The 19,261-nt window shown below is 37.6% G+C and overlaps 1 protein-coding gene across 8 annotated transcripts in view; it reads left to right on the top strand.

Moving 5' to 3' along the window:
- PTPRK (protein tyrosine phosphatase receptor type K) overlaps positions 1-19,261 on the top strand; it is a 407,780-nt gene that overhangs the window by 355,063 nt on the left and 33,456 nt on the right. For 3 of the 8 annotated variants that reach the window (XM_071806572.1, XM_071806570.1, XM_065833276.2), the window contains exons 14-15: positions 15,224-15,362; positions 18,607-18,636. In XM_071806572.1, the coding sequence (XP_071662673.1) occupies positions 15,224-15,362; positions 18,607-18,636 (169 nt within the window). The remainder of the gene's footprint in view (positions 1-15,223; positions 15,363-18,606; positions 18,637-19,261) is intronic. The other 5 variants (XM_071806571.1, XM_065833278.2, XM_065833279.2 and 2 more) reach the window with 3 other exon arrangements.

Consider the following 19,261-nt stretch of genomic DNA (forward strand, 5'->3'; position numbering starts at 1 on the left):
GTGTTTGCTACAACTAAAGTTGAAGGCTTAATAGCAGTGACCCGAGGTAATTTGTATCATAAATAGGTTGATCATAAATCACTGAATGCAGATCTGACAGTGCATTTCAGTCATGATTTGGAACACCATTTACGTTCTTGTTCTGCCCACCTCACAAAAAGTCACACAATTTATGTGACGTTACGTGGTAGTTCTATGTGGTGGCAGCACATGTAGTAACAACTGGAGTTCCCGTTGCTGACCAGCACAGGGGATGGCCTTACTGGACTACACAAAGTAATGTTTGTAACAGGTCTGGGATAAGGAAGGAAGGCAGGTATGCACTTCTTTTGCTCACAGATATCCACATTTGGATCGTTTCATTGGCACAAATTACTAAGATTTGTGTAGCAAGGGAATACAACTCAAGTCCAATTTAAATTGACATTTAGAACTAAAAACCATTGATTTCATCAGAAATAATTTATTTTTATTACTAAAGAATTTTAAATGTTTTCTGTATCAACCATTACACTTTTTTTAAATTTTATTTTATGCTTGCTTGCTTTCTTTTGCTGTTTTCTAATAGTCCATTTCTTTTTTCATCATATTTTCCTTGTTCTGCATATCTGTTTTCCAGACTCTCTTTCTTTTCATTTCTCATCTCCTTTGCCATGTCTCTGTATTTTCATTCTGCTTTCAGACCTGGGGCAGCTCCTTCAACCACAAGCTGTCTTTCTGCTGCTAAACCCTGAATCCCCCCCCCTCTTTTGTCTCCACACTCTTTCTTACAGCAGGGTTTCTCCAGCCCTGGGGACATGTCCACAAGGAGATGAGGAGCACATTTCAGGGAGGAAAGCAATCACATGCCATAGGCAGCAAGTTCTTTTACCCAGTATGTAGCCATGTTAATAGCAGCTTGAAAAGATGCTTTCTATCCCCTTTCCCAGTTAATGAAACCTCAGCTGATCAAGATGCTTTCTGGTAAGCAATGACTAACTCAGCTGATTGCTCTTTTCTGCTGGCTTTCTGCACTTTGTGTTGAGAGGCAGGACCTGAGGAGCAGTCTTCATCTGTATAGGCAACTGGTGGCCGCTGGGAATCTTTCAGCAAAGAAGAGCATGATTTTTTTTCTTAAATACTCAGGGCCAGATGCTTAAAGCTACAGTCAACTTCAGAAGTGCGTAGGGACCAGCTCTGATTGAAATGTAGAGGATTGTTTTTGAAATTGCGAGTCTTAGGAAAAAAATACTCAAACATAAATCTAAAGAAAATATGAAACTGTAAGAAATATGAAGTTAAAACTGCATTCCCTGCATTTGAGAAAATACTGCTTCACACATTTGTTTATTTATGAAAACAAGGCAATAGTGACTACTTAGAGCAATGACATGAAGAGTCTCACTTGGTGTCTTCATGTATAAAAGTAGGAACCTTGCAATAATTCCTATTGGAAGAGACCTGTGGAGGTTGTCTGGTCCAACCCTTGTTCAGAGCAGGTTCAGCTTAATTGGATCTAACTTGGAAGCTAAATCAGGTTGCCCAGGGCCTCGTCAAGCTGGGTTAAGAATGTCTTCAAGGATGGAGATTCCTCTCTAGACACTTGTCCCAGTGTTTGACCACTCTCATTGTGATTTTTTTTTTCTTTCATGCTCTCTACTTTGGATTTCCCTTGTTCCAAGTCACGTCTGTTGCCCCTAGTCCTTTTGCTGTGCATCTATCAGAGCAGAGTCTTGCTATGTCTACTCTACATTCACCACCCATGAGGCAGCTGAAGGTGGCACCATGATCAATTCCCTCCTTCCTTTACCCCTCCCCAAAACTGTCATTGTTCCATGCTGAACAAAGCCAGCTCCCTCAGCACTCTCTACAGCCATGTACAGCCTGAGACTCCCTGCTGGCTCTCTGCTAGGCTGGATCCAGTATTGGTTCTTGTAGTGAGGAGCCCAGGCTGGACACAGTGTTCTGGATAGTTGCACACATGCAGTATAGACAGGCATGACCACAGCCTTCAACTTGCTGACTTCAGTCCTACTGCGAAAACCCAGTATTTGGTGGGCCTTCATCTCTGCAGTGGTGCACTGCTGACTCTCGTCCTCCTTGTCCACTTTGCCTTTTTCTGCAAAGCTGCTCTCTAACCCCAGGCTGGACTCCAAGCTGCACTGTGGCACCATGTTACCATCCCAAATGTAGGGCGTTTCCCTGGAGAGTATACCATGTAGCTGAATGGAAATATGTCAGTCCTGGTACAAGTTTGGGAGCACAGGATCAAATCTTTATTTTTACTGCTCACACTAAGTAAAACTTTTACCTGCATGTACAAAATTGACAGGTTACTGGGTCCCTTCCTCTTTTTCAGTAGGTATATTTACCCTTAAATGATCAGTGAGATAACAAAGACAGTTGAACTTTAATACTGTAGGTATTCTAAAGTTTGTATTTATTGCACAGTGAAAACAAGTTAGTGTTATATGTGATTTTTAAGTCTAAACTATCTTTTTATTTCTTGCTTTTCCTTTTTGGAATTTTGTCCTGCTCAAAGAACTGTTAGATAATCATTTACCTTCTAAAGTGTTCTAGTAGTCAAAAATGTTTTTATATTTTTCTTATGAAGTGAAATGTAGTACCAAGTTGCTTAAAGCTTGGTTCAAAAATGTTATTATTTTCCACTTTCCATTTCTTGAATGGTTGAGGTATGCAAACCTTTGTTTTGTATTTAATTTTACTTTTGGGTTATTCTGTAAGTAGCAGATGTCATAATACATAATTGCACTGTGTTTTCATTTCTTATTTATTAGTCATGTTGTTACACCACAGTCAGAGAAGATGCGGTCTTATTTGGAGATATTGTCATTGCATTAATTGGCTAATATGTTTTCCCATGTGTACATTACTTTTCAAACATTATTTAAAATATGACTACATCGAGAAGTGCTCAAACCATCTGAAAGTCTTCTCCTGTGTTGATGCTGTCTGAATATGTCAGGGTGACTTCCTCTACCCAAGTCTGAAAATTTTGGCTACCTATCTCTAAGAAAGCTGATGAGTAACATTGCCTGGATTTAAACTGTATCAAGTCATTCCCTGAGTAAAGCCATTGTTGTTTCCTTGAAGACAAGAAAGGCCATTTTCACTGTGGATGGTCAGGAATACCCACTTGTAAATGGGAGCTCACACTATGCGTGTTTTAAATTGTAAGCCACGTTTTCCAAAGGGTCAATTTGAAGGAGGTACCTACAGGTGTTTCTTAGCCTTTGTCTCTGAACACTAGAGCGCACTGTTTTCGTATCAGTCCTTGTTTAATTCAGCTTTTTGCTCCTATTTTAAAATGCAAATCTGTTTTTGCTCGTTGTTAGGCAAAGCTCAGTGCCTCAGTATAGATATTTTTGCCACCTCATCTGCAAGAGTTCTTGGCACTCTCCCAGTTTAAGGTGATTTTCTCCTCCAAATCAGTCACATTTTAATCAGATCACAACTGACTGAAAACCTTAAAACCAGATTTAAAACATAAATACCAGTACAGTAATCTTCTTTGCCAGCAATCCATTACATAAATCATAATACAATATTTGCATGTTATAGTTGGCTTCATTTATTTTGACTTCTGTGTGGATTTTAAGCTTTTGTTAGATATATTCTTTTTTGCCTTTGATACAGTTGTATTTTCCTGGAGAATCTAGCTGGGAAAGCAACAGCCCAAGGCATATCCAATACAGAACAGCTAATTTCATCCTCTGGATAAAACAACTAAATGCTTCACTACCCACAAAACACACAGCCAAGGGGGCCACAAATCTACTTGCAAACTGATACCTTTTAGTTCTGCATACTGCACAACCCAGTACTGTTTTTCCTACAGCCTGGCTGTCTTCTGTCAGAGTAAGCTTTATGCAATTAAAAACTGATTCATCTTCCCTTTTTACAAACCAGTGTAGTACCAGGTATGAAAAGTTCATCTAACTTTAATCATGGAGGCTCTTTATTACATCTGGTTCCCTCGTAGCAGTTTTGTGTATTTACTTTAATAATGGAAATAACAAAAAGTCTCTTATTTCTTTCAGAAGGGAGAAATTGATTAGAGTTTTAGGTTTGAAGGCAGTGCGACTTCTATAGGAAAGTAAAAAAATGTGTAACAGTGAAGTCAAAGACTCAGAAACTGGCCATACACATTAACAGTCTTCTTTCTCATGGGAGTGTTTTGTCCTGTAGTCTGCAGGACTGCCACCTCTTCCTCCTGCTTGAAAGTTTCTTTGAAATGTTAGTGATATAGGCTGATGCCACTATGGAAAGAGAGGCAATGGCAGACTGCAAAAGGCTTTTAATGTCATTACAGATCCTGGTCTGAACTTGCAAGTCAATGGCAATCAACCTGCTGTGAACATCAATATGCTGTTTTTCATACAGTTGTCATTGCATTAGCTGCACATTGTTGCAGTGCCGTTACAGCTGCGTTTCTAGATGTTAAACAGGCCTATAAATAGGCTCGTGACTTTTTGCAAGGGTTTAAGGCTTAGGTAACATGTTTGTTTTACAAATGGTTGGTGTAGCGGAAGATGTCAAAGCTTTCAGGCAGCTACAGGCTGTTGCCCTCATGTCACAGCTGGTAGACTGGCGTGGATAAGCACCACTGCTTTGATGTTTCAGTGCAAAATCAGGTGGCCTAGCTTAAAGTGCTGACATAAAACCGTTCAGATCTATTTGGATAAGCAGATTTGGGAGCAACTGAGTAATTAGTGTAATGGCTGAGACAGTACGTGCAGCCCACTGCGATGTGCATCTGGGTTTGGAAGAGGATATTTGCCTTTCCCTCATGCTCCCAGACCTCCAGCTGCTTGGACACCTGTTAGTGCTGAGGAGTTCAGGAGAAGCTCAACAGTTTCGACCCATTTAACTTTCTGAGAGTGGATGTTCTTCAGATGGGAAGATTTGAAAGAGAACAAAAGTTCTCTGCCATGGGTATTGCACATCTGCGTGTTTCCCAGCTCTTCCAGTGGACTCCTATAGACACTGAATCATGTCAGGGAGTATGGTATAGCTGAAGAAGTTGCAAAAAAATTATCTAGATGGAAGAAAATAATTAAGTTGAAAGAAAACATCTTTGATTGTTTTGGAGTACTTACATTTACTCTTCCACTTTACTTGAAAAAGTACCAAACTTTACAGGAAACAAAATACTGAGGGCTGGCAGTCATGACAGTAAGAATCTGGGATACTAATAACCAATGGGTGCTATTAAAGATTAGTTTTAGCACTGTATAAACTTTAATCTGTGTTGATTTGGAAGAACTGAGACCTAACTTCAAAGGAAGAATTAACTATTTGTTTTCTTGGAGAGGATTTTGTGTATTTTCTTACCTTTTGCCATTCTGAATAGCAAATAATAACCTATGGGTGCTATTAAAGTCTAGTTTTAGCACTGAATAAACTTGAATCTGTGGGGGTTTGGTTTTTTTGAAAGGATGAAGGAAACACAGTTGCTCTTCCTCCTCGTTGCCTTTGTCTCTTGATTCCGTCCTCAATGTAATGAACACTGCATTTGATCTAAGATAATTTTTAATCTTAGGAATTTCTGTATTTTGAACTAGTCTAAGTATAGGTTTCGGTTGAGAGTTTACAGTTTTGTGGTGGAGGAGAGTTAAGCTGTCCTTGCTTCCTCAGTATAATTGCACAGGTCTGCAGTAACTCTGAAACTCCTACACTACCAGTAAATTCTCACTTACAATTTTATAGTTGCTTGAATTAGCAGAAGTTATTCACAGAATGTTATTTCCAATAAATATAGCAAAATTGAACTTCAGAGGTTTGAGAGAAGTATTTTTCCCCATAAACCATGTTGTGTGCACATATAAATGATAAGGATCATTACAATGTACTTTCTCTGCTAAACTTCTTAAATGTTACCTGGTGAAAAGGCACATAAAGATGGGGTATTTTGTATATTTCTTACCAAACATTGCTTGTATGTAATTTTCTTTTCAGGTTTAATTCTGAGCTAACAAGCCATATAGGAGTCATTGTCAAAACCAGATTAATTTCTTAATGCAGCATTTTGCACAATTGAAATTTTATAACTAACATCAAGTCAAAATTTATTTTTAAACACACGTGTTTCTGAAAGCAGACTGTTTGTTAACACTCAGATTTGAAAGGTGATTAATTTGTAATGTGGTCAAGCATTAACTAAAAACAAACAAAACAAACAAACAAACAAAACAAAACAAAAAAAAAAAAAAGCAAGCAAACACCAAACTTCATAAATGTTTTCATTACCAAAAGGCTGGCTGCCTTTATAGGTTCTCATGAAAAAATACTACAACAGGTCTAACAGCACATATGTTGTGGTGCAGAAGTAGTCACGGTAACCTTAAGAAATGGCAATAGTCCATCCAGGAAGTTATCATTAAATGGTTATGATCAGATGAATTCGAGTGTTAGGGGACCATTCCTGATCAATATCCCTTTCCAGGAAATCAGGGTGAAAAACAGTGGTTTAGACTCCATTGTGTCAGTCTGATACTTTACAGCATTCATGTTATGTATTTATACAAATGGTTTTTTACATGTCCTTTTCAAGGTCTGTTAGTACTCATGCAATGAAAAAAATGGGTTTGAGTCTTTAGAACTTTACTTCCATATTGGCTATTTAAAGAACTGCATCAAGTGGCTCAAGAAAGCCTCATTCTAAAAAGTTATTTTTTCCAAGACCCAGAAAATTAACTAGATTTCAACATAAAAGAAAATTACATTAGATATTTTCTTAATTTCTCCAGCATTTCAAAAATGCAGCTGTTACAGGATGAGACCTGGTATTTTGAAACAAGCACTTTGTATTGTCCACAATTTGTGTTTTAGGAGATCCAGTAGCTTTCCAAAACCTGAGTTCTGGCACAGAGTAGGATTTTTTTCCGGGCAAGGCTCTAGCCTCTGCACTGTGGGTGACAATTTTTAAATGATAACCTGAGAGGGAACTTCAAAGATGGAAAAAAACACATATCTGTGGGCTATATTTCCACTAAGTAAACCCAGGAACATTATTTGTTCTATACATTTTGGAGATGACAGTTCCAAAGACAAGTTCAGTTCTGCCTGGACTTAGTGATGTGCTGCAGCCAGGAGTTCTCTCCTCTCTCTTGGGCCGAGCTGCAGCAACAGAGGGAGAGGCTCCTGGGAGGGTGCAAACTGGAACACAGGAGGTTCCATTTAAATTTGAAAAGAAACTTCTTCTCAGTGAGGGTGACAGAGCACTGGAACAGGCTGCCCGGGAAGGTTGTGGAGTCTCCTCTCTCTGGAGACATTCAAAACCCACCCAGACGCCTTCCTGTGTAACCTCATGTGGGTGTTCCTGCTCTGGCAGGGGGATTGGAATAGATGATCTTTCGAGGTCCCTTCCAATCCCTAACATTCTGTGATTCTGTGAGTTTGTTCTTTGCTTGTGGATCTGCCATTGCAGAAGCCTTAGCTCACATTTTTATCGTATGTCCTGTCTCAGTTAAAATAACTGAACTAGAAGCTGACAATGTAACTTCAGCTTACACCCCTGTGTACCACGCCTTGTCCCGGTTACCATTTGCATTCACCCAGAGCTTTTTGTGTCCTGGGGACACAGTTGTGTCATTGAACCAACTCGTTTAAAGCTAGATTAGTCATGTCTACATAAACAACTGTCTCCTGCATTAGAAACTTGGAAATCAAAAGCCTTACAACCTGTAGAAAATAAAATGCACTGAACATCTTTTATTGCCTATAACTAAATCCTATCCTTGCAGTGTTTCAGAAGATAATGAAGTGTCTACTAAGCACCTGCACAAGTAGTACGTCTTAGTAGCAGGTGTACTAGAAGTGCATTGAAGGCTTTTTCAATGTGACCTGCAGACAGCAGGGCCGAGTGTTACTAGAACATTGTCTCCTCAGCATTGTTCCTGCTTTGGCTCTGTTCATCTGCACGTGTCCGAGATTTGAGAGTTAGTGAGGCAAATGGATTCAGCCTTTTTTTTCATGTGATACTTCTCAATCTTTTAAGGTAAACTCTTTCATAATTGGTTATAAACTCATGGACATCATTGTTTTCAAAGTAGTCATTGTGAATTTAAATTGCTTCTCAGTGGAACATTGCAAGAATAAGTCCTCATTAATTTTGGTACAGTCCCTCGTAGCAGAAGACACTTGGTTCACCCGATAGTGTTTTCTTTGTAGTTTCCTACCAAAGTAGTACCAGTCAATGGAATACTTTGAAAGAGCTGGAGAGTAGAAAAGATGGGATTGATTCTTTTTGTAATTATATATCATTTATCAAAGCCATATATATCTACACTTGTGAGGGCTTAATGATACCTGTCAGGAACTGGTCTTATATATATATAAATATATATATATATGCATAAATATATATATATTTATATAAAATGTATATAATATACATTCTCGTATGGCAAGATATGCTGTGCTAGTTTGCTTAATTAATTAAGAATGCATATAAATATTTATAGTGTGCATATTCATCATTTTTTAAACAACTTTTTAAAAAACATAGTATAAGCTCAGGCTATTTTTCTGAATTATCTGGAAGCAGGATGTGTAAGCAGGGAGTCACTTGTTTACCTGGTGCCGTATTTGTGTATAGAGCCACCTGCGGGACTTTCTGTACTTCTACAGCATCTTATACCATCTCAAATCTGACCAGAGGTTAGCTTGAAGCTGTATTTATTTCATTTTTGTGTGTAAGCCATCCTTTGAGAGGGATCAAAAAGTTCTTTCAGATGGAGCTGTAGGGGCCCGTGAAACAGTCTCTCTATCCATTTCTGTAGCAATGACCTTGTATGTAGAGAACAGTGGTATGTAATTTTTTTGTATGAGGGCTCAGCTTTTAATATTGCAAAGCTTTGGGGCAGTGAGGACCCCCTCTGTTAGGCAGACCTGGTAGCATCTGTGGTGCCTCCCCCTCTCCCCCAGCAAGGGACACAAGTAGACATAGAGGTGGGCACAGTATGTTGCAGCACGAAGTGAGGCAGCAGATTTTATCTAAGCATCACCTCACTACCCTCCTCTTCCTGGACTGGTGCAGAGGAGAGGCAGGTGGTGCCAGGCATCCCCCTTTTCAGCAGCAGAGCCTGTTAAACTCTTTTCCTTGGGGCAACCATGGACCCTGGTTACCATGGTGACAGGGATGAACCTGACACTTCAAAGCACAGCTCGGGGAATCACATTTTCAGTTCATAATCAGACGCAATTTTTCTTTTTAATAATACGACCCTACAAAGCTGTAATTTAGATTCCTGGAAGTAACCGCTTAGATGTACCCAAACCCCATTGAATTTCTGGCATGTCTTCATCTCCCAGAAGCTGCACTCCAAGAGAGAAGCTCTTTGGAGGCCATAGAGAAAGGAGCGTTGTGGGGGGATTCCTTTCCCAGAAAACTTGTCTCCAGCATTCAACCTGAAAAAGAAAAATCTCAGAGATGCCAGCAGTCTACCAAACTGACTCACATGAGGGAATCTGTAAGACCTCATGAATTGTGTGCATAGGTTGCTGGATCACATTGGACATCCCATCTCCACCATCTCTGCAAAAGCACATACAAGTGTGTTCATCAAATAATCAGCCAAGACTTTTGTTTTTTTTAACATAATTGAGCTAAAAGAGGTTACAGATCCTCTCTCTCTGAACTTGAATTTATTAATTAACTTTCAGACTTCTAAAAATTTCTTTAATTGCACAATGATTATCATTCTAGCAAAGCAGTAACAAAACAAAACTGATGGAGATACAACGGTCTTTCAGGCAGATCGTTAAAACACTGGGCAGAGCAGTCTAAAAGAAAATACTAAGCAGAGAATCTTGCTTGGTTTCTCAAAGAGCCCTTTTCTCAGGTGGTAGACTGGCTGCAACACCAGTTTCATTTGATGTTATCCTGATGTTATGTTGTTGAACTCATTCAGATGTCATTCCTGTTTTTAATTAAAAGTTTTTGAATGCCACTTAACACAGATACAGAGCAGATTCTCTTGAGCAGAGGTATTTTGAATATCAAGCTATGCAGCAGCTACACCAGTTTGTGAGAATTCAAAGATCTGCCACAACCAGAAATTAACATTCAAAGAAAATGCAGTGTAATAAAATAGCAGCTTTAATCATGCATAAAACAGAGTTTCTTCCCTCACTCACACAAAGGAAACCTAGCATAAAATGCTGTGAATGTTAAGAAAGTCAAATGGTATGGTGAGAAGGTTACATATAAAATCCTGTTCAAAACCTCTGATTTAAAAGCTGTCTTTTAGAAGGCTGGCTGTTCTCTAAGTTGTACCACACAGACGGCTCTGCAAAATCCTACCAGAATTTTTTGCTTGAATAATTTTTTTTGGATGAGTGAGTGGAATATCATTATCTTGGTTCCAACATCATCTCCTTAGGAAGGTGTAGGTGAATAGATTTTGTGCTGAGTCTCATAAATTCTCTGACAATTTTGCAAGGCTGTGTGTAAGTTCTGAACCTCAGAAGGAAGGAAAAGACAGTAAAGCAATATATGCCATGACTGGATTCCTTATACCATTATATACTTTAAGAATTAAGTATGAATATTAGGAAAACACTCAGTTTTAGAGATGAGTGTTAGATTTTTATGTGTATTTAATTAAAAACACTATAAAAATTTAGAGGAATTAGGTATATCAGCAAATTATGAGAATAAGATGGACTTGACCTCACTAACTGTTCAGAATTTGCTGTCCCTGAGAGTGTTAGCAATCCTAGTCTAATTTAGTGCCGTTCACAGTTGAACTTCATGCTATTGATCATGGAAGTAAACTAATTGAATATTGTCCTTAAGTATTCATGAAAACAAAGAAAATTACTTCTTATGTGGTGACTGTTATTGGCGATGTGCAGAGACAGACTCACTGGATCGAGTTATTTTATGTACTTTGTGAATGAGACTGTGATTGCTGCTACTGTTCTGAGTAGAAGAAAGGTAAGTGGATAAGTTGCAAAATCTAGTGTTCTCCCCCTGGTCTAGCTCATAAATGTTCTGTGCAGGTAATTATTCTTACAGGGGTGAAAACTGTAGTTAACTCCCTGTTTGAGACAAGAAACTCTTCTTGAAAATTTTATGCAAGATGACTTTGCACTAGTTGAAAACTGTAGGATTATCTCTTCTTAGACTTACAGAGTCAAATTGTGAAAAAATGCAGTAATATGCAAGGACATTGTAAAAACTAACACTTAATTGAAGGTCTGTTAGAGTAAGGCTGTCCAAAGGAATTAATAGCCAATAGGGAGTCCATTTTCATATGTTCATCATTCTGTTACAATGCAAGGTTCAAGATCTGCCTTTCAAGACGTAAGAAAGATATATTAGGAATTAGTAAAGCAGGTACTTTTATAACTTAAATAATTTTAGATCATTTTTACCTTGTCTAGAAACATACAGAGTTAACTCCAATTATCAAAATAATACAAATTTTAACTACTCTGTCTCTCCCTTTAAAAAGAAAGATGTCATGGGGGACCTTGTCAAAGACTTACAGAAGTCAAGATAGATGACATCAGTAGGTTTTCCTCTGTCCACTGATGTAGTCAGTCCATCACAGAAGACCACTAGATTAGTTAGGCAAGATTTGCCCTTAGTGAAGCATGGTTAGTTGAGTTTCTTTGTTTGGCAAGCCAGCATTTCAGCCTATAGAAGAGTGACTTCAGAGAAACAAAAGTCCTGACAGTCTTGTAGTCCAGAGAATAGACAGAGCAAATTCTCAGAGTAAGCAGAATTCCTCTTGCTGCTGTAGTCCTTGTGTAATCAGCAACCAGGAGATGCTGACTTATACAGATAAGTTTAACATGCAGGCACAAGGTTTCTGGTTTTGTCTTTTGGCTGTGTATGTGTAAGCTCACACATGCCTTTTACAATACAGTTTAAACTATCAAAAGTAAAACATAAGTAATGTGAAATACTTTCAAATTCATACGTTTCATTAAAAGATTCAATGCTACATTCAATGGCTTCCTCAAAATAATATACTTCATTGCATACGATGCACATACACATGAATAATAGATTACAGCATGATTTATATCCATAATTGCTTTCATATAGTCCCCAAACATAACATTTAATCTAGAGAATCCATATATTATTTGTTGCTGAAAACATTCATATAATAATCCTGGCTTTATTTAAGTCAAAAGCAATTTTTCTGTTGATACTGGGGAGAGAGGTAGTGTTTTGATCATAGATTGGATAGAGGAGTCTCAAGCACTGGTTATACGCTTGCTTATTCTATGACTATTCAATATGATTTTTCGCCACTAATTTAGGATGCTGTGGTACATTTCCAGTGGGCACCAGCTCTATCTCATAAGCAGCATTAAAGCTCATGGGATGAGTTACTGTCTCTTACTTCAGACTGCTTAGTGTAAGGAAGCCAGAATAAATGGACAAGCAGATTATATCCTCCTGGTTTTCCACTGTTCTGAAAACTTGGACAGAAAGCTGCATTTTGAACAGTTACTGATGATCCAAACTCAGTCATTTCTTACAGAATATATACTAAAACACCAGTGCTTAAGTTAGGCAAATAAGTAAACTCCTGCAGTAGCCCTTCCTTCAGATTTTCTAAGAACTGTATAGTTGTTTCTCTAAGGTAACTTTTCTGCATGAAATAATATTGTGAGTAGCCAAACAATCTGGGAAGCACCTATATTGCAGCTTGATCTATCAAGCAATAAGGGTCATATCTTTCTCCAGAGAAGTTTGAGACAGGTCTCTCATTCTTTCCCCTCTGCTCTTTCATCCTTCACTAATACTTCTGTGAAAATACCACTGTCCTGATCAAGGTTCAAAGCCTCTATTTTGGGGTATATTTTGAGCCTTCACCTTTTCAGATGCATCTTCAAGTCACATCCAATCCTTGTGATTCATATTTTGAAATTTCTCGAAGACCTGGCCTGAAATCTCAATCCACACAACTAAATCTCTTGTTCATGCCTTATTTTGCAGCTTGAGTAGTTCTTACCTTTGCCAGGTCAGAGCTACCCAGCTGCACTCATGTTGTCCTCATGGTGGTTCCAGACACAGTGACTATTCCACTCTTGAATGTTCCCCTCTCTACCCTTCCCTGATTTTGCTGTTTTTCAGTACCCCAAGCAGCAAACAGGAGGTTTTTTCACATTGGCATGTAAAACCATTTATATTTTAGCTTTGAGTGGTCTTTTGACCCTAGAGATTGGCATTTTGGCTCTACTGCTTATCAAATGTTCATTTCTGTTCGTCACATCCAGCCCAGCTAATAGTAGACTGAGAGCTGATTCATTTTTGGCATTGGAAATCTTGAACACCACCTCCTTCCAGTTTAACCTCAAAAGTCATCCCCTTGTTTTCTCTGTTAGGCAGCATCATATGTGTCTGTGACATTCTAACTTGTGTGTATGTGTTGTGCGTACACAGCTGCGTATAAACACACCACTTAGCTGACCCTGACTCTTGCCCCTAGACACCTCAACAACACTCATAATGTGAACAAAATATATAGTATTGAGTCCGCACTGGATATGTATGCAAATGTGCACACAGGCAAGTATTTACACAAAAGAGGAAGCATTTAGTATTTCTCAACAGACAGAGTTCAAGCTGTAGGGGAGAGACATGATTATGATGATGAAGTCTTATGATGATGATTAAGTTTTATGATTAAAGCACTGCCAGATCTCTCGTTGTCTGCCTAGCTCTCACATGGGTAGAAGAGAGCACGTTCCTAACTCAGAAGGTTGTTCTGAGGGTAAGTCGTTAGTAAGTGGCTCAGATAATGCTGAGATGGAGATTACAAAAAGAAGTAATAAAGTGTGATTTAAAACATCAGCATGATCCTTCCCTCAAAAGATAATAACGGTTCCTGCACATGGAACCTGAATAGAAACAGTCTGGGTAACCTGGTTAAAACCAGAAAGTATTAGATACCAGTTATCCCTGGTACTGACTACACTGGCTTTCTGAAAGGCCCATGGAGCAGATTTTTGGGGGAGCAGTAGTCTTTCTCTGGTGTGGCTTCACCTCAGTTTTTGTTCAGGTTGCTCTGGTGGTCTGTTGAGAAGCCTCCTAGTTTCAGGGTAAAGGACATTTTCTGTGTAGTGACATAGGCATGATGCTACCAACTGCTTGTAATTACTCCACGTGCAGCTGCAGTGAGGGGGAAGGGGTCAAGTGGCATCTGCTGCATGCTGGGTGGAGAGTGAGGGAAGAAGGGTTGAAAAGAGAAGAAGGGTTAGAGGGAGAGAAAGCAAGCAACTACACGTACCCATCCATGCCTGTGAGCATGGCCTTAGAAAGTAAGAACTAGAGAACTGAAGAGCTGTTTCCTATTTTACAAATAAACACCTCATGGGATTTTACCCCTAGCTGAAAGCTATTTATATTTTTTGGTATTTTTGCCAGGCTAAAAAATCTCATGTTCCTGATCCTTTTCACACCAGGCTGTGATGCAAAGAGGTGCAGACTGAATGGCTGCATGCTTTCATATATATTCTGTTTTCCTCTCTGCTGTAACCTGTGGCCTCAGCCCACTCAGCTGTGTTACGGAGCGGTTTCATCTGTGTAGAGCAGCGATATATTTTTTTTTTCAGGGCCTATAAACAGAAATAAAACTACTGCTGACTTTAGGTTTGGCTTTATGAATGGCCTTATTTGGAGAATAAAAAATCCCAGTAGAATGCAGATCTCAGGCTAGATGCTGTAAGGTGAATTAATACACAAAGGTGGACTGAAACTGGGTGAAGGAGAGAAGGACTAGAGTTCAGGGTGTTGGCTGCAGCTTGGAAAACAGTTTGATTTACTGTTTGTGAGTTAACACATCTCACTAGTCAGTGTTAAATATTCCATATTTAATATCTGAAAAAATAACATTAAAGGAAGTAGTTGATAGTTTGTCTCTGCTTTGTCTTCTGCTTTGTATTACAGTAACTTGTTTGGAAATCCAGAAGCATATACACTTCCATATACAGGAAATTATATATATATATATATACACACACACAACTGTATACACACCTATATGGTCATATACTTGGTGTTGCATATGTACAGCATATAGATTGAAATCTATAGTGTGTCTATATGATATTTCTAGATGTATAAACACTTGAAACGTATCTATATTCTGGCTACTGTATTAAAACACACACATATTTGGGAATTATCACCAACGATGGTTTTCTTGTCTCTAGCACTTACGTGTTTAAGCAACTTCTTTTTTGATTCATTTAGCAGCAGCAACAGAAGAACCTGAGGTGATTCCAGATCCGGCTAAACAAACAGATCGAGTGGTGAAAATAGCAGGAATAAGTGCTGGAATTCTAGTATTCATCCTACTTCTCCTTGTTGTCATACTGATCGTCAAAAAAAGGTAAGGAAATTATCTGTGCTGATCCTTCTTTCCTCCATATAAAACAATAACTAAATGAATATTTTTTTAACAGGTCTTTAAAAAAAAAAAAGTTAGAGAACCAGTAGCTCACATCAGTTTTTAGATCAGATCTGTGTGTTTTCTCTTGTTTTTGCTGTGATTCTTCTGATGGATTTAGAAAAGATTTCTTTATATTTATATATTTTCAGACTTATTTATTTCCAAGTAGATTTAAGTAGCAGTGGGAGGACTGTACAGAATATTAAAATGGGTGTAAAAGAAATTAATTGAGCCTTTTTTTATTAGCAAAGAAAAATATAGTAACTTACTGCACTTTTCATGTTGTAATCACCTAATGAATTTGATTTTCTATATGCAGCTTTAATGAGTTATTTGTATCTGTATGTTATCCAACTTGCAAAATAATGTAATTTTATATCTCTGTTTATGCTCTTGTAAACCTGGAGTTTTTTTCTTAAAAGTCATACCACGTCATTGTAAAATTATCTAGTGAGTCTTTAGTGCATGAAATTGTTTGAAAGTGTATTCATTTGAATGAATTTTAATTTTTTTCAGTGCTTTCTTAGGCAGTAAGCAATATCGCCATCTTCTGGCATAGTACCATGCTAACTCCACATCCAAATGCTCCTACCTGTAGTAAATCGTGCTACCCTATTGCTTGGTCAGTTTGAAGTCTTGACTTCCCAGTAGTTGCAACTCTTTCAACCTGGTGTAAAAGTTCATAACATGGCTCTATAAATCCATAGTTACAGCATCAAACCCAAGTCCTCCCTTTCTGTGTTGTCCCACCCCTTTGCAGGCCACAAGCTGATTTCCCTTGGGTAGAGTGAGACCTTTGTGTTCCAGTGCTGTGTGCATTACATTCCCTCACTTTTTTCAGCAGTCTTAAAGAAAAGTAAATTTGTAAATGTTGCCGATGTTCATCTGAAATGCAGCTTGCTGTTATTTATGAAGATTAAGAGAAAAAATAATATTGTACCTGAGATCATTCTGTATGTTGTAATTACTGGTTTGCATTAGATTTTTTTAATTTATTGCCTCTTTACAATTATCCCTGGAGATATATAACTTGGAGAAGAAACGTCTGCATTAGAAACATTAGGTATGCTTATAGTGTTCTGTGTTAGTTAGCTACATATGTGATTTTCCCCAAAAGTGCTTTTACTTTTCTCTGTTGTTTACCTCTGTGGTCGAGAATTAACACATATGCAAGAAGTCCAGCTCATCATATGCAAAAAAGACATACAGTCAGCCAATTTTCTTTATTTACACAACTTCTGAAAAACAAACAAATGAAATTTGTTTTTCAGCTTTCAGGAAGAAATCTCTGTTTTATAGCTTTATTGCAAAGTATGTGCTGAGGAGTCTCATCTCCTCCGTGCATGTTGCAGTGGTCCCCTTATGTTTAACAGAAGACTCTGTGTGTGCACATGTGTGTGTGTGTGAGAGAGAGAGAGAGACTGTCTGCCACTACAGAATGTCAGTCACTTCTGAATGGGATTAACTAGTTTTGCAGGTAACAAAAAAAAAAGTTTGATGTGTTTGTTTTTCCTGTCCTTTTTACCTCTTGCATTCAGAGTCCTTTTAGACTTTCAGTGTTGAATTGTTTGATGAAAGTTGATTTTCTTCATGAAATTACATTTTTAAATTTCCCTTTTTTCCTCCTTCCTTCCTCTGAAGCTGCAAAGGCAGTGCCCTCTTAGGAATGATACTTGATCATCATGCTAACACACATAACATTTCTAGACTCTGTAGTATTTTGTATTCAAAATATGTGAGAAATTAACCCGCTTAATGAATCTTTAATGTTTGGCAATTTTTCATCATGATAGTTTAATTGGTTGTCTATCGTGTATATTATAGGTGTGCCATGCCAACCCCTCCCAAGGAAAAGTGGGCAGGTTTTTTTTCTTTAATACCAGCTTTAGTTAAGGTCTCTTACCAAAAAGCAGCTAAAACCTTTGTAAACCTGAGTTAATTCAGTTCATCTAGTGAATCAGGGTAATTAATACAATGAAGCCAAGAACAGCTATAAAAACCCTGACACATTCACACACACATAAACACTTAGTTGTGGTGGGACTGAAAACCGATCCGTTTGCATCATCTTCTGTAGTGTACATATTCGGTGATCCATTATGTAGTATCCCTTTTGGTACCTGAGTTGACTGCAGCTTATAACACAGAAAAGTTGATAAAACAATGGTTTCTGCATTTTCATTGGTTAATTAAGTTGTATACACAGCCATCGCTATCTCAATCTGATTAAATGCAGCATTACATTTTCTTGAAAAATGGAGTACTAAGCAGTTTTGTTCACGAGCTTGAGATGTTTTAGGCTTTGCCTGACCATTTTGTACAAATTGAAGTTTTCCCGAATGAAGCTCTTAACAGCTCTTAGGGAGTTTTGCCAGAGTAATCAAACCAACTAAGAAAAGGGATACTGCATCTTTAACAAGCAATACCATTTTTATTTTCCAAGTCATTGTTGGACTGTTTCCAAATGTCCTTCATTTCCTTCCATTTGTTTACCTTCCATATCTTTAATGCTTAGCATGACTACATCAGCATTTCCAATTGTAACATTTTAAAATAGAAAACATATGTTTGCATTCAGGAAATGTGTGGTATATATGTCAGTACACAAACGTCTGTTGTAAACATGCATTCTTTAAAAGGTGTGTACGCATATAGCTACATATAGTATGCATACAAACATATACGTATACATCTGTGTACCAATAAAGAAGTTAAAATGAATGTCGTGAAATTTGTTTTCTGATTAAATGTATTTATTAATGCAATCTTTAGTTTTTTTGTAACTGAAAAGTAAAAAGCATATTTACTGCACAAGATTTGTACACAGCTGTTCATTTGTCGTGACATCTAGGCGGTAATCATTATATTATGCTGAACTGCATGTTGAAAATACACAATCCATTTAATTTTCAAATTTTTTGGCAATAAATGAAATCTCAGCATGTAATTTTCTCAAGCAATCTTTCTAAAAAATCATTTTTATATGCTAGTGTATTTTTTTTTAATTGCATGGCAAAGTAAGGCTAATTTGTGCATGAGCAAGTTGAAATGCTAACCAAAGAAACATGAATTTTTCAATTTTTTTTTTCAAACGCACATTTCTCTGCTTTATTGAATGTGACACAGTCACGCTTTTCATTCACCATTGCTTCTCTTTTTCCACTGTCTGTGATTTGCTTGCCAGGAGGAGCTACTATTCTTACTCCTACTATCTGTAAGTAGAATACGGGTGACTTACTATTTTACATGTTTTAAAGATGCAGTATCCCTTTTAAAAAAAAGAAAAACAGTCTATAATTTTCCTAAAGCTTTATTGATAATTACCTTTCTTTGTTCTCAGGCTTGAAAAATTGCTTGTATCATTGTTCCTGTTACTCTTACCCTGTGGTTTGTTTGTTTTGTTTTTTTTTTTTAAAGGGATATTGTATTTCTAACTGTATATTGAGACTTTTGCTTTTTGCTACAGTTTTTTTTTTCCATAGCTATCATTTTAATTTATTGTAATCATAATTTAATTTGCATTATGATTCACAGCAACACATCACACTAAGGAACAAACCTCTTTTCCTAGCTAGAGAATTATGCTTGTAAATCACAAATTGTTCTTTCTTAGCATATCAGTTACCAGGAGAGAACCTGTGCACCACTTTTCCTATGCAGATCATAGGCAGATGCCAGACCTTTATAAACTGGTCTCTGCCCTACCAATGGCAGAGCAACACATCTGTGATAACAAACTTTCTTTCTTTGTTTTTTTTTTTTTAAACAGAAATATTTTTTGTGAAGTGGATCTTACTTTATGACATTGGCTGCACAAAGTTTTGCTTCATTGAAGCAAA

This window comes from Patagioenas fasciata, chromosome 3 (assembly GCF_037038585.1).
Source record: "Patagioenas fasciata isolate bPatFas1 chromosome 3, bPatFas1.hap1, whole genome shotgun sequence".
Lineage (NCBI taxonomy): Eukaryota > Metazoa > Chordata > Aves > Columbiformes > Columbidae > Patagioenas > Patagioenas fasciata.